The sequence below is a fragment of the Melanerpes formicivorus genome, unplaced genomic scaffold (assembly GCF_026170545.1).
Source record: "Melanerpes formicivorus ecotype bairdi unplaced genomic scaffold, bMelFor1.0.p_v2 SCAF_9, whole genome shotgun sequence".
Taxonomy (NCBI): domain Eukaryota; kingdom Metazoa; phylum Chordata; class Aves; order Piciformes; family Picidae; genus Melanerpes; species Melanerpes formicivorus.
The window spans coordinates 1,713,596-1,728,394 of NW_027142361.1; the positions used below are offsets into that span (position 1 = coordinate 1,713,596).

The 14,799-nt window shown below is 36.5% G+C and overlaps 1 protein-coding gene across 2 annotated transcripts in view; it reads left to right on the forward strand.

Annotated features, from left to right (window-relative positions):
* Nucleotides 1-14,799, forward strand: part of ANGPT2 (angiopoietin 2) — a 64,556-nt gene that overhangs the window by 15,894 nt on the left and 33,863 nt on the right. The window contains exons 2-5 of one of the 2 annotated variants that reach the window (XM_068142961.1): nt 3,103-3,258; nt 5,144-5,265; nt 7,347-7,579; nt 10,753-10,880. In XM_068142961.1, coding sequence (XP_067999062.1) covers nt 3,103-3,258; nt 5,144-5,265; nt 7,347-7,579; nt 10,753-10,880 — 639 coding nt within the window. The remainder of the gene's footprint in view (nt 1-3,102; nt 3,259-5,143; nt 5,266-7,346; nt 7,580-10,752; nt 10,881-14,799) is intronic. The other variant, XM_068142962.1, reaches the window with a different exon arrangement.

Sequence of the window (14,799 nt, forward strand, 5' to 3'; positions counted from 1 at the left end):
CTGTTTGTACCATTTAGCACAGAGGGGATATATGTATTCATATAGCTACAAATGCTGATAGGAATGTGATCACTTAATTAGTGTAGTCTAATCATTTGGCAGCAAAGAGCAAAAGCAAGACCTCATTTATAACTTAAAATGAAAACCAAAAAGGTAAGTATTGCCTATAAAATGCACGAATAAGTTATTAAACATTGGAAAATTGTTCTAAATGTGGGCACAAACTATACAATGACAATCGGGAAGGCTCTTCATTTAAATGAGTATTAATAACCCTTCATAAAGCAGTGATGGTATCTTGGGCCATGGTTAGAAAACAAATCTCTTTTACCACATCTCTACATGTTCTTTCTTGCCAATTTAAAAACTTGCGTGAAAAAAAGACTTGGCTACAAAAGTAATGTTTTGGAATGTGCTCCAATATGATTGATCTGTCCTTGTTCTTTTGGCAGATCAGCTGAAGTATTTTGGTCAAATTTTATGATTGTATATGATTTTAAGCAATAAAGCATGACGGCCACAAACTGATGACGTTAGAGGATCTTGTCACTCTAAAAATGCATCACTATATTACAAACCCTAATAATCAATTTGGGGTTTTTTTCCAGTTTTCCCAGCTGTTTTTGCAATTTAAAAATACTTTAAGAGACATGTTTTTTCCCATCTGTGCTTTCATTTTTATATTTACTTTCTTCAAGAATACAGGCCAGCCAAAGTCTTACACAAAAAATAGAATGTTTCAAGAAAATATCACACACACACAAAACCTCACTGAAATGCTGCCAACTAAAATCTGAATGTATTAATACCTCTTTCACTCTCTTCTGCATGCAATTTCTGTAAGACAGGATTAATTGATTGACTTACCCCCTCAAAGCAGACTTTCTGGAAGAAGATGAATCACTAATAATCAATTATTAGATTTTACAATTAGTTTGTCCAAAGTAACCATTGTGTAATCAATGTTAACACACATCAGCACAAGTCTTATATGCCAGCACTGAAATGAGTTAAAAAGAGATTAAAAATTCTTTTCCTATAACTATCCCTGTGGCAAAGGAGAAATCTAACAAATAATCCTCACTGGACCTTCCAAATTTGAGCAAAGTGTTGGAGAAGACAGATATGTTGTTCAAACCAAACTGCCAAGCTTCCAAACTCATTCATGGGGAATGCAGTATTTAAACTCTGTGCCCTTGCCTCTTGCACATGACTCAAAATATACTCCCCACCTCAGAAATTCTGAGTGTGCTACTGTGGTCAAAGGAATGAGGCTTCTTGGCAGTAGCTGCTGAATAGTAGTCTACAAGTAAGTGTGCCACTAAGACCTGCAGTCTTGCAAAAAGGCTGCTAATCCTCAGTGTTGATGATGCCTTACTTGGAGCCTGCATGGAAGAAGTCCTGCCATGTCCCTCTAAGGGAAACCCAAGGGCCTTAATTTCCCAGAGTACGCAATGGGAATATATTCTGTTCTTACTAAGGTCAGTGGAAGATGATGGTCATTTTGGATGAAAGAAATTATTTGTCTTTGAAGAAAAATGAAAGTAAGCACCTGTCACTACAAGAAATTATGAAATATAGTTGTAAAAAGTCCTACTTTCTAGAGTTTTGCATTGTATGATGAAAGAGAGGTGAATATAAGCAAAGAGGGATGAGTGTGTAGCTTGGTTTAGGTCAGGATAAGAGATTTTATAATGTGTACGTGTAGAGAATACACAAATGTTGGAGAGGATTACTGGCTATGAAGGAATGAACAGAAAAGGTTTATGTAATCATGCTTTGTAGCATTTTTAGAGGAAAAAAAGAAAAAAACCTACAAGAAGCTCCAAAGCCATTTAATGGATCTATATAATTTTGATACATTGTGTTGCTCTTAATAGAGTAAATACACCAGACCATGAAACTGTCTTTAAATCTTAAAATAAATCCCTTTTGATGTTCATATTTCATGCTTTCAAGTAAACACAAATACCATATTCCTTAAGTTACTAATATTTTTAAATTGCAAAACACATGTGAAGACAAACTGTTAAACTGGAGTCAAGAAGATACTTCAGTGATTTGGAATATATCACATGAATATGACATTTGAAAAAGGTTAGATACTTTGAGGTAGACTTACAGATTTTCAGGTAAGATAAATTATGAAAAGGCAGATTTGTGTCTCCAAACAAAACTGCTTTCTAAGGTTGCAAGCACAGTGAAAAGGGGTATAAAAATCTGGCAACCAGGGCCACGGGATGTCTTAATCACAGGTTTTGCGTACTGTAATCAGAGCAATCTTAGAGTTGTGTATTGTAACTGGGCAATTGCCTAAGCCTACCATAAAATGTTTACCTTACCTTTAAGCCCCAATTAACTCATTTTCTAGTAGTGTGTTTTGGGAAAACTCAGCGATAACATTTTCAAAGAAGCAATGTGGTTCTGTAATCCTATTTGCAGAGATGGCTTGCTCAGGTTCTCATTCTGATCTCCCTCTAGTAAACAAGGAACTAATCTTCAAGAATGAGGTTTAATATCCACAGTTATTTTATGAAAGAATTAAAGGTCTTGATCAATCTTTGATTACGTACTTATTGCCTTTTTTTTGTGTTTGAGCCTTTTTTCTAAATTAAAGATGACACAATAATTTCAATGCTTTCTCACAATGTAGCTCCCTGATCTTTCTCCTTTGTTTTCTCAGTATGTCTTTCCCTGCCCCCCACCCCCCACAATGTCCCATCTAACTGATGATGTGCATTGAGTCTGTCAAGTGAGGCCCTATCTTGGTATTTATAATGGCGTTACAATACTTGATTGTGGTACTGTGATACAGAAGAACTCCCAAGTGCATTCAAGTATTCTCATCACTGTGCCTTCTACCTTCCTCCTGGAAAACTTTGTTTCTGTCTCTATAAAACTGGTGGCCACACATTCTTTGCCATATCTCCCTTCCTCTCACAGAGAAACTTCACATCAGGAAACTTTCACACTGGGAAACTTCACATAAATGCATCATACAAGGAACATTTGTTTAACAAGGCAGCCACAAGCTTATGGTACTACCCCCACTTCCAAATTTTAAAGAATGCAACTATCTTCTCTCTTTCCTTTCCCATGTAGCTTGAGAATTACATCCAAGACAGTATGAAGAAAGAAATGGTAGAGATCCAGCAAACTGCAGTGCAGAACCAGACTGCAGTAATGACTGAATTAGGCACAAACTTACTAAATCAAACAGCTGAACAGACCCGCAAATTAACAGATGTTGAAGCACAAGTAAGTAACGAATGAGAAGTCAATCATTATAATCAACAGTTCTATCCAGATATAAACTACTATTCTGTAGTAGTATCCAAGCATCAGCTGGGTACTGGTATGCTTTTATACAACCCTTGTTGTATAGCTCTGTTGATTATTCAGCTCTCACCCCTAGAACATAGCTAAAAGACAATTCCTTCAAACTGGCTTTGTTCTATTTACCAGGCTAATACCTTTTTTACATTTTTTCTTTTCTTTCTTTAAAAAAAAATCAAGAAAAACATCTCTTTTTAATGAATGTTTGTGCAGATGCTTTAAGTGGTATAACAGTTAATTTCCATCACAATGCATTACATTATTGTTATTTAGCAGAGGGAGAAATAAATGAACTAGTGATGAATCAGAAAAAAATTAATAGGAAGAGGTTGCCAGAAAAGTATATTCACAAAGAAGTAAACTTGCCTGTTGTACATATTATTCTCTAAATTATTTCAAACAAACAAAAAAGGTTTTATCTGTAATTATGATTTTAACTACAGTAAGACATTCTGTGAAATAGAACGCTGATTTTAATGTAAGAATGACCCAGATCAATATAGAGTGTTATGTATTTGTAGTTTTGCTAACACAGTAGGAAAACTCAGACATATATGTCCCCAGATGAATAACAAATACAGCATGCAGCATATAACATTTTATATAAAGTAGATAGCATGAAAACCCCCAAATCCTTGGTAGATGTTTTAGTATGTGTAGAATTCATTCAATTAATTAGACCATGTTTTTAACCTAAAACAAGCCTTCATGAACTCTTTGATAAAGTGATAGTTCATAGCTCACAGGGGTACTGAATTCAACTTTCTGAGAGCATTTTTCGGGAGCCCAATATTTTGCACATGTTGAGAGAATGTATTTATCCATTCATGGTAATGTTTTTATGGAAATTATTCAATTAGTTTTTGCTTAGAGGAAGAAAATCATCACTGTAACATTCCTTCTCTGCTTGAAATTACTGGTGACTGGGCTAAAGGCTTAATTAACAACATAAGGAAATTAAGCAAACAATTGCTTTCTCAAGGCCACTTACTTTTGGCAATAGTTTTCAATTACAGTTAAGTGTGAAATCATGTCCTGAATGACTGTTTAACATGAAGGACATGAGTAATCAATTTTTCTGCCAAGAAAAGCCAAACTCTGCTAAATTAAAAGAAGCTCTTCTAAAACAATGAGAAAATATTTCTAGAAAACATGCCTTAAATTAATGCAATCCAATACAAACTTAAAAGTATCTTCCAGGTTTCCTAGTATCTGCATTTCTTCATTTAAAGATGCAAATAAATTTAGACAGTAAAAAGTAAGTATAAATCAGGTTACATTAAAATGCAAGGAGTGGATCACCACAAGTCTGATAAACACATGAAAATATAATCCGAGATTAAGGAAAAAAGTAAGAGGGAACCATTTAGTGATTTCAGCACCTGGATGTGATTTCAGAGAGAGATACCTACAAAGTACTGCCTTTCTGCACCAGACTGAGAAAACAAATTACTCCCTGAACAACCACTGTAATAGTTCCAGTAACAAAATAAGATTATTGGAATAGAGGGGAAGGTGTGACTGTAAAAGTAAGGTACACAGTCATTCTTAGACATTGATTAGAAAAGTACCATGATACTGAAATATCTCCAGATACGGTAGTGTAACAACAAAATTAGTGCAATTCTCTATTCTTCTTCATTCTAACTCCATGATCATTTGTGCCTAAATTAAGTTTTCCAAAATACTTTTTTTTTTTTTTAATTACAGGCCTAAGCAGATGTTAGTATGATTTAACAACAAAGAAATGACGCTTAATTTAAAAGAAATATCTTGATTTTAAAATACTTTTATACATTTTATTTAGGTATTAAACCAGACAACCAGACTTGAACTTCAGCTTTTGGAACACTCTCTTTCAACAAACAAACTAGAAAGGCAGATTTCAGATCAGACCAACGAGATAACTAAATTACAAGAAAAAAACAGGTAAGTTTGCCTGTCAACCCAACATAATGCTATTAGAAGTGCCCTCCTAACACTTTTAGAAACAAACCTACTTGAGTAGGAAAATAAGGCCTTCTACAGAAGCTCCCATCACCCAGCTATGGTCATTACAAAGTTCATATGTTACTTAAGGCCTAAAACATGTAAGTTTATTCTTCTTGTGTTCTGTTTATGTATCGTTCTTCACTAAATCTCTTTTCACGAGCAACTGCAGTCTAAACCTGAAATACTGTAGCCAATACATATTCTTCTTTAGACTTATTCAGATGAAGTTACGTATTATGAAACTTTTCTTAAACTAATCCAGTGCAACCATATCTCTAAAATTTTATTTCCATCTAGTACACAGTATAACGGTTTGAATCAGAACAAAATGAATAGAATAGAATAAATGGGTCAAACTGAACCTGCCTGATTTCCCAACAAAGAAGTGAGGGAAAAGTAACACTCAAAAAGTTATGTTTGAGACAAAAAAAAGTGAGATAAGATTAGAGTTTACTGATCGAAATCAGATAAACACAGCACAAAATACATTACCTTAGCCTATTTGCATAAAAAGCATGGCACAAAGTAGCAGCAAGCAGAAGCAAGTGAGCCAAAAGCCCAAGCCAGAAAACGACTCCCTCACCCCTCCTTGTCCCACCACTATCTCAGCATAAAAGACCAACACCCAAGAAATCCCGAACCAGCAACCAGAACAGGAAGCCTCTCATGTTACAATTGGAACTTCAAGCCCCATAATCCTTTGCTCCAGCCAACACTTTCTTTTTTGAAGCTGTCATGACTGCAGCATGGTGTGAATAACAGCGGTAGGTTCAACTCAATCCATGACACACAGCTACCCTAATATACAGTCAGGTAATTGCCACAGTTTTTTCCAACCTGGTGAGAAAAGTCAACTACTCATATTCAGTGTTCCTTACTAGTCAAACTTTTGAAATTCAGACCAATATCAAAATGTCACTCCTATCCATTCCTGCACTCAACTGGTGTCCAAAGGCTCATACCTTTTTTTCAGCTAGTTTCATTTTCACATCACCAGGGTCTAATTTTACTTTTGGCAATAAATAGTTTACAGAGAAATCTAAAAGCAGCAGTGACTAAATTTTCTCCTTCAAAGCCCTGGTTTTCAATGAGAACCATATGTGCAAAATGCTTTTTATTTTCAGAGAATTAGCTGAAAAAACCCAGGAGACATGTTTTGACATTTTTGTTCACCACTTTACTACATTTATATATGCTCCCTAAAGGATTTATCTACCAGCTTAATAAAAACAAGCATCCTTATCAAAGGGAAAGCAAAGCAAATACTGAATTTTGAAATGTAAATTTTTAGTGTGTGTGAAGCAGACTTTAGACTATCCTTTTAAAACCGAGGTAAAACATGAGAGCATTGTTTCTTACCTTACAAAAGAAAATCTGACATCAAGCTGTTCTGCTTGAAACCTAGTTGTAAGGTTCAAGATTGTGATTTCTTTTTTCAATAATGGCAATGGATTTTACTTCTCCATTCTTGCCATGCGTCTTTAAACATGAGCTTTCTCAGAGTCTGCATCAGAACAATTTCCAATAAATACTGTTCCAGCCAGTAACCTACACACACCAGCTCCCAAAACTGGAGATGTTGTAACACATCTTCAAGTAACTCTTTGCATGTCTCCCTGTCTTAACACCATAAAGTTCTTTTCATGCTAAGTATATGTTTAGTTATAATTAAAGGACATCAGGTTCATCTATAAATAAGTTTCATCTTTTAGTAGGGTAAAACCATGAAATCTTTCATTATATCTTTCCTTTTATAATGCTGAATTAGCAGATACCCAATTGTTATGTTTTAAAAGCCTGCAATACAGACTACGGTAGATAATGTTGTTTATTAATTTAATTATTAACATAATCAAGCATATTTATCAAACTAAACTTTCATTTAGCTTTCTACTGCATGCATGGCATCAGCGAATAATGTTGAATACTTACAAAGAAAGAAACTCCTACAACAGGCTTGGTTCTCTATATCAGCTCAGAATTGTTTCTGGGGAGCCTAACTGCAATCCTTTATTTAGCTTTCTAGAAAAAAGAGTTCTTGAGATGGAAGATAAGCACACACTTCAGCTGAAGTCAATAAAAGATGAAAAAGATCAGCTTCAAGTCCTAGTAGCCAGACAGAATTCTATTATAGAAGAACTAGAAAAACAGCTAGTTACAGCTACAGTAAACAACTCGGTTCTGCAAAAACAGCAACATGATCTGATGGAGACTGTTCATAACTTGCTTACTATGATATCTACACCAAACTGTAAGTAAAAGCAGACCTGCTTATATTATTTGAGTGACATTTTCTAATTTCCATACATTATTACCTATAAAGTGTTAAACCCAGTTTCACCACATATCTTTTTTTGCCTTAAATTCTGCATCTGAGTTAATTAACCTAACTTTTTTAGAGGTGAGGGGGAACAACCATAACATTACTGTGGTTTATTTTCAGCATTTTGTTCAGCTCCTGTGGCTTACGTTGGTTTGGCTGCCCACTTCTCCAGTGGTTCAACAATACAGAGATGCCAAGTATGTAATTTGTCTCACATGGCATTCATTCATCTGGCAATACACACTCCCATGACCATGTATCTAGGTTAAACTGCATAATGTAGGTCTGCAGCTTTTCCTCCTGGCTAGCACAGGTTGCTTCTGCCACATCTCCTTGGTCTATGCATATTATGTTCATCAAAGAAAGGACTAATTATAATGGCTGTTAAAGTGCAGTGGGTACTTCCTAAAGTCCTCCAGTCTTCCACTGACGCTTCCCTGTTCATTCTAAAAATCCTTCAGTTTAGCAAATTTTATAGGCAAGGATCTTACTCCTTAATGCCTGACAGTACTGCCACAAATCACAGCCACTGACCACAGTTTCCAAATTTATGTAGATTTGCATGCTCCATAAAACAATCCACACAAACCATAAACTGAAAGTTATGGCTAAACAGGATTTTAAAAGGTGGACAAATTCCTTCCCTTGAATTTTATGTCCGATGCACAACTTTGACAAATTAAGAAAGTATAGCTGTTCTGCATAAAAGAGTAAAGAATCTGACATGTTTGCCTTTAAAGCTCTCAGGGCTGAAAATGCAGAAGCATACAGAACATCTAAAAAAAAAAAAAAAAGTAAGATTAAATACTAGGAAAATGTTGTTGTTACAATTTAAAAGATGGCATAGATGGACTATGCTACATTACTGTAAACTGGATCACCTAAAAGCAAAAAGGTGTTTGGAAATCCTCACTTTCAAGTGTCCTAAATAATATGATTTAGGTTTTTCTAAACAAAGTAAGTCCTAAGTTTTTTGTCTTAATAACTGACACTATCCCCTTAAATACCATTACCAAGGCTGTACATGTTCCTGCTGATGTTATCTGCTATGCTAGTGCACAAATAAGTAAACAAGTCAAAGTCATGTTGGCTAAAACACTGTTAAAGCCAGAGTGGAAAAAATAATGAATGCTTGCCAAAAAGACAAAATTAGCAGGGAAAGCTTCTAAGACGGTATACAAACAATAGTGTGGAAAAGCAATTACTGAATGTGTTATTTTTATATTTAAGGCAAAGCATGTAAACAGGTAAATAATGAATAAGCAAGCAAAAAGGAACATAATAACCAACTGTAATATAAGCATGTATTTATATAGCACATAAAACTTTGTACTGTCTGTGTTTGTTAGATTAAGTTAAAAGGGAAACTACACAGAACCAACCCCAAAAGGGTCAAATACGAAATATCAGTCAGCAGGCAAAATGCCAGGAAATTCCAACCTCCACAGTTAATAAAGAACTGAACAAAAGGATGAGCCTTAGATTGTTCTGTAAAATGAGAAGGCTTAGGCATATTAAAATGTATTTTTTACTCAAATTAATTCCAGAAGGGATGTCTCCTTAGAGGGTTGGTCTGATCTACCAAGCTTCAGCATGTTCGTGTTCAGGAGGGGCCAAAAAAAAACCAACTGCCTAAAATTTTGAGAGTAGTTATTCCAGTCAGCTGTATTAGAAGAGATTCCATAACTCTATGTTAGGATGTTAGGAAGAAGTTCTATACAGAAAGAGTGATTGTCCATTGGAATGGACTGCCCAAGGAGGTGGTGGAGTCGCCGTCATTGGAGGTTTTCAGGAGGAGACTTGATGGGGTGCTTGGTGCCATGGGTTAGTTGTTTAGGTGGGTTGGATTGGTTGATGGGTTGGACGCGATGATCTTGAAGGTCTCTTCCAACCTGGTTTGGTTTATTCTAAATAAAGGTTTATTCTCTTATGTTAGTTTTCACAATATTAGAATCATATTAGGTCATTATTATTATTAGGTCATGCAGTGCTACAGGCTGGGGTCAGAGTGGCTGGAGAGCAGCCAGGCAGAGAGGGACCTGGGGGTGCTGGTTGATGGTAGGATGAACATGAGCCTGCAGTGTGCCCAGGCGGCCAGGAGGGCCAATGGCATCCTGGCCTGCATTAAGAACAGTGTGGCCAGCAGGAGCAGGGAGGTCATTCTGCCCCTGTACACTGCACTGGTTAGGCCACACCTCGAGTACTGTGTCCAGTTCTGGGCCCCTCAGTTTAGGAAGGATGTTGACTTGCTGGAACGAGTCCAGAGAAGGGCAACGAAGTTAGTGAGGGGCTTGGAACACAAGCCCTATGAGGAGAGACTGAGGGAGCTGGGGCTGCTTAGCCTGGAGAGGAGGAGACTCAGGGGTGACCTTATTGCTCTCTACAACTACCTGAAGGGGGGTTGTAAACAGGCAGAGGTTGGTCTCTTCTCCCAGGCAACCAGCACCAGAACAAGAGGACACAGTCTCAGGCTGCGCCAGGGGAAGTTCAGGCTGGAGGTCAGGAGGAAGTTTTACACAGAGAGAGTGATTGCCCATTGGAATGGGCTGCCTGGGGAGGTGGTGGAGTCACTGTCACTGGAGGTGTTCAGGAGGAGACTTGACAGGGTGCTTGGTTACATGGGTTAGTTGATTGGGTGGTGTTGGGTGATAGGTTGGACGTGATGATCTTGAAGGTCTCTTCCAACCTGGTTTATTCTATTCTATTCTATTCTATTCTATTCTATTCTATTCTATTCTATTCTATTCTATTCTATTAATACAATCAGTTGCTAGTTAGATATATTTGTAGTAGTAGTTAATGCATAGAGGTTAGAATTTATGCAGGAGTCCAGCAAAGGCAATGAATGGAAGCAGAAATTGTTCAGCTGAAATAATTCAGCAATTCTCAATCTATGAGATAATCATGTTCATATCAGAGTAATGTCTCTAAATCAAGTAAAGCAACAACACACATAATGAATACCGTTACTTCTCATTTCTTTTCCGGAACAGGCATATTTTTTGGAACTACAAAGCATTGAGCTGATTACATCATTAATTACTTCTTAGTAACTTTTATTCCTCTCTTAATGCCTTCCATTTCCACTATATTTTTAACAGCTAAGCACAACTTCATAGCTAAAGAGGAGCAAATCAGCTTCAAAGACTGTGCTGAAGCTTTCAAATCTGGACTGACTGCAAGTGGAATCTACACCTTGACAGTTTCGAACACTGTACAAGAAAAGAAGGTAGGATGGCTATAAAGTGCTACCTAGGCATACTGTATATGTTAAAGTTATTTGATCTGGTAAAGATACTATTTTAAAGGCTAGTTAATAGTGAAGTTTATTCCATGGCGCATGGTGTTTTTTACAAGCATTTCATACTTAGAGATCTGAATATCTCACAGGAAGAAGGTCCTTAACGTGAACTCTTGGCTCAGTTGAAATGAATGAACATTTTGTTCTTCACTTCATGCCAGAATTTAATTGTTTCCACATAATTAACACCACTAAACCAATATAGTACTGTGATTTCTTTATAAAATCTTTAACTCCAATGCAATTGCTCTGTGACTGTTCCCTGTCTCTTCCAAGTTCTTAGTCCCTTCATATGGCCAAGTCCTTTCTGGTGGGAAAAGGAGGTAAAATCAGGGGCATGGAAGTGTACTCAGTATAAACAATTTAATAGTACTGGACTCATGTATGGGTTCCAGTTCTTTGTTATGCAGATTTTTAAGGGCATTTGTGCAACAATTAGATTAGCAATCAGATCAGCATATGTGGAAAAACAATTGATGAAACCCTGAGAAAGCACTTTTTCCCAAGTTTGACAGCAAAGGTTTGGAAATTAAGTTCACCAGTGACAAGTCTTTGAAATGCCAGAACTTCATCTAGGCCAAGCCAGACTTTGTGATCTTTATCTTTACAAAGCTCTCAAATAAAGGAAGTAAGCAATTTGTTTGTGTAAGATCTAAAAAACACAATACATAAAACCTGTGATTTTTGCAGATATCATTTACAGAATGATGATGTTTGGAATCTGCTTCTCTTGGAGGGAAAAAAAAGGCTGGTTTTCCTTTTGAATATTCTAGTCTATATTCAGCACATCTGTTTCACAAGCAAATTAATTACATAAGACATAATAAAGTGTTTTATTATACATGAATGGTATGGTACTTAAATAACATATCTACAACTACAATTTTAAGTGCTAAGGGAGATGCAGGTGACTGCATCTCTAAAGTAGCAGCTTGAGTAGTCTTTGTTAGATATCTCAGGAAGGGTTGCATTCCTTGAATCTCTTAATATTACTTCTCTCAAGCTTTTACCTTTGGTTTTAATTTTGCTATCAAATATAATACAGAGAGCTTTCCTAAAAGCAGTTACAAATGCATGGTATATTACAGAATGAAAATATCTGTCATAAACCTTAATACTGCATTTTCAAAGGCATAAATGTTTAGGACATTTAGATGCCAGAGTAATGCACATTTCTGTAAAACTAAAACCCACCAGAATATTCTGTCCCCAAAGCAGATTTCCTAGAGTATAAAATATTAAATGCTTTACATTTGTACACTGAGGCATAAAACACTTCACAAAATTATCCAAGTTATCCATTTTGGTAATCGACTAGGTGAAAAAAAAATAGTTAAAATCTAGTAATTTAAGTAAATCAGTAATTAATTTAATAATATGAAAGATTTATAACCTTATTCTGTCCACTTCAGATAGACTGATAAAGAAACTTTAAAAGATAGTGAAGGTTTTGCTTACTATATGACATGAAAAATAAGAGACTAAAATATTTTAATCTGATGCAGATTTTGTTTTCAATACAAATACACATACATGTCAAGGAAAGTGAAGGTTTAGGGATAACCAACACACTACACCATTTTTAACTGTTGATGATGTGTATAGCCACTCGGACCAGGAAACAGAATGACCTTTTTTATTTGCCAAAAGTGCTGCGCTGCTGTTTATGTTTTCATCTTTTCCTCTTGTAACACCTTCTGACCTCCTAACAGGCTTATAAACAACTTCTGTGTAATCTGTAACTGATCCCACTTCACTAATTTGTCTCCCATCATAATCCAAAACTAAAGAATTGCATATGAGAGCTGATAGGAAAACAATTATTTCATTCCATTAACATTTTCAAGCTTTCAAGCTTTCCTGTTCCGCAACAGCACAAAAGCTAAGTCTTTTTAGAAACACTGAGGGGAAAAATCAAAAGACTGCTGACACAAAGAGAAATGGCAGAGGCAAAGCCATGAGAGTCAATAGCTTCATGTTTACAGCAGTCATCTGTACTGATTAACCCCCTGTTCTTAACCAGACAGAATAGCCGAGTCTGAACGGCCCTAATACATTTCCACAACTATTACCAATGCATTACCTCAAATCTTAAAGCAGTGTCTGAAGCAGTGGCTAAGCTCTTCCCCATTTCTACTCCTGATGAGTTGAATTTTTTTTTCCAAGAACCGTCATGCATTCCAAGCCAAGGCCTTTTTAACCAAAATATTATTGCACAAAGTCATTTGGGCAGGTGTGAATTTCTCAATAAAATGGATGTGCATAACTTTCCTAAAATGTGGTCATCCAGACAAGTGGCTAGGCATGTCAAAAAGAGCCTATGCCATGGATCTTATGCCTAAAATACATGCACACAAATTGTTTCCAACTCCAAGCATTCAAAAAGAGTGCGTACGTAGCTTCTCTGAAGAGGTCAGATGAGGTCAGGTTTTTTTAGGTGAATTTTAGAAGTCTAGAAACGACATGCAGAGCTATTTTTCCCCAGAACAAGGAAACCAAGACCACAATTCTTATCTAATCAGACCTCTAAGAGCTAGAGATAGCAAAATAGTGTTGAGACATCAGCCAAAAATGATGCACAGATCACCAACCACACTTGATTTGGTATAAAAACTGTAGTGGATCTTCATCCTGATAGCCAAAGCCTCACCATTCAGAAAGTAGGTCTGAAAACACAGCCCAAATATCCTAAAAAAAAAAAAAAAAAAGAAAAAAAAAAAGAAAAATTACTTGCTCTAAAAGTCAGCTTCTTAAACAGTGATGACATCTAATTGACTGCTCACACCTTACAGGCTGATCATCTTTGGGAAGGGGACAGCTTCTGGTTACATGTATGTTACAGTATATTACAGTGTTCAAAAATACAGCACTGATCATTAGCTGGAGGTGAAAAACAAAAACAGCTGACCTTATCTCTCACAGAGCTACAGCTGCTAGAACTGTAAGTACTGAAGCAGTTCATAAGACAAATCAAATATTCCCCTTGCCAATTTGTTGTAATTTGAGAGACTAATCTCTCTATACTTTTTGGCATGTTTGAAGACTATTGCTGCCTGCCTAATCTTGGTATCTATTTTTACTAGTTTTATGATATGCTACATTTCTTCCTTTTGAATATAAAACCTAGTTTAGGCTGAAAGGTCAAAAGAGTTCTGTTTTAGAAATGAGTGCTAGAGAAAGCCTTATGTCCGTATCATTTTACAGGAGAATTAAGATTTTTTTTTTAAAGCTGAAGTCCAAATAAATATTTCCTCTCCCCTCAACTTTCACATACTTCATGAAGAAATTGTTCCCTCTGAGAACTAACACAGCAAAGAATTGTGTTTATTTTAAACTGAAAAAACCCCAAACCCCTCTCCTTAACCTTCATTTTACTGAATAGCCTACTCCCATCCTTACTGCTTATAAATATGTATCATTCACTTAAGCATTTGTAGTGAAAAGCAATAAAAATTAATCACTTTGGTTAGAATAGAAAAAATAGAATAGAATAAACCAGGTTGGAAGAGACCTTCAAGATCATCGCGTCCAACCTATCATCCAACACCACCCAACCAACTAAACTATGCAACCAAGCACCCTGTCAAGTCTCCTCCTGAACACCTCTAGCGATGGCGACTCCAACCACCTCCCCGGGCAGCCCATTCCAAAGAGCAATCACTCTCTCTGTATAGAACTTCCTCCTGACCTCCAGCCTGAACCTCCCCTGGCACAGCCTGTGACTGTGTCCTCTTGTTCTGGTAGTGGCTGCCTGGGAGAAGAGACCAACCTCTGCCTGTCTACAACCCCCCTTCAGGTAGTTGTAGAAAGCAATAACGTCACCCCTGAGTCTCCTCTTCTCCAGGCT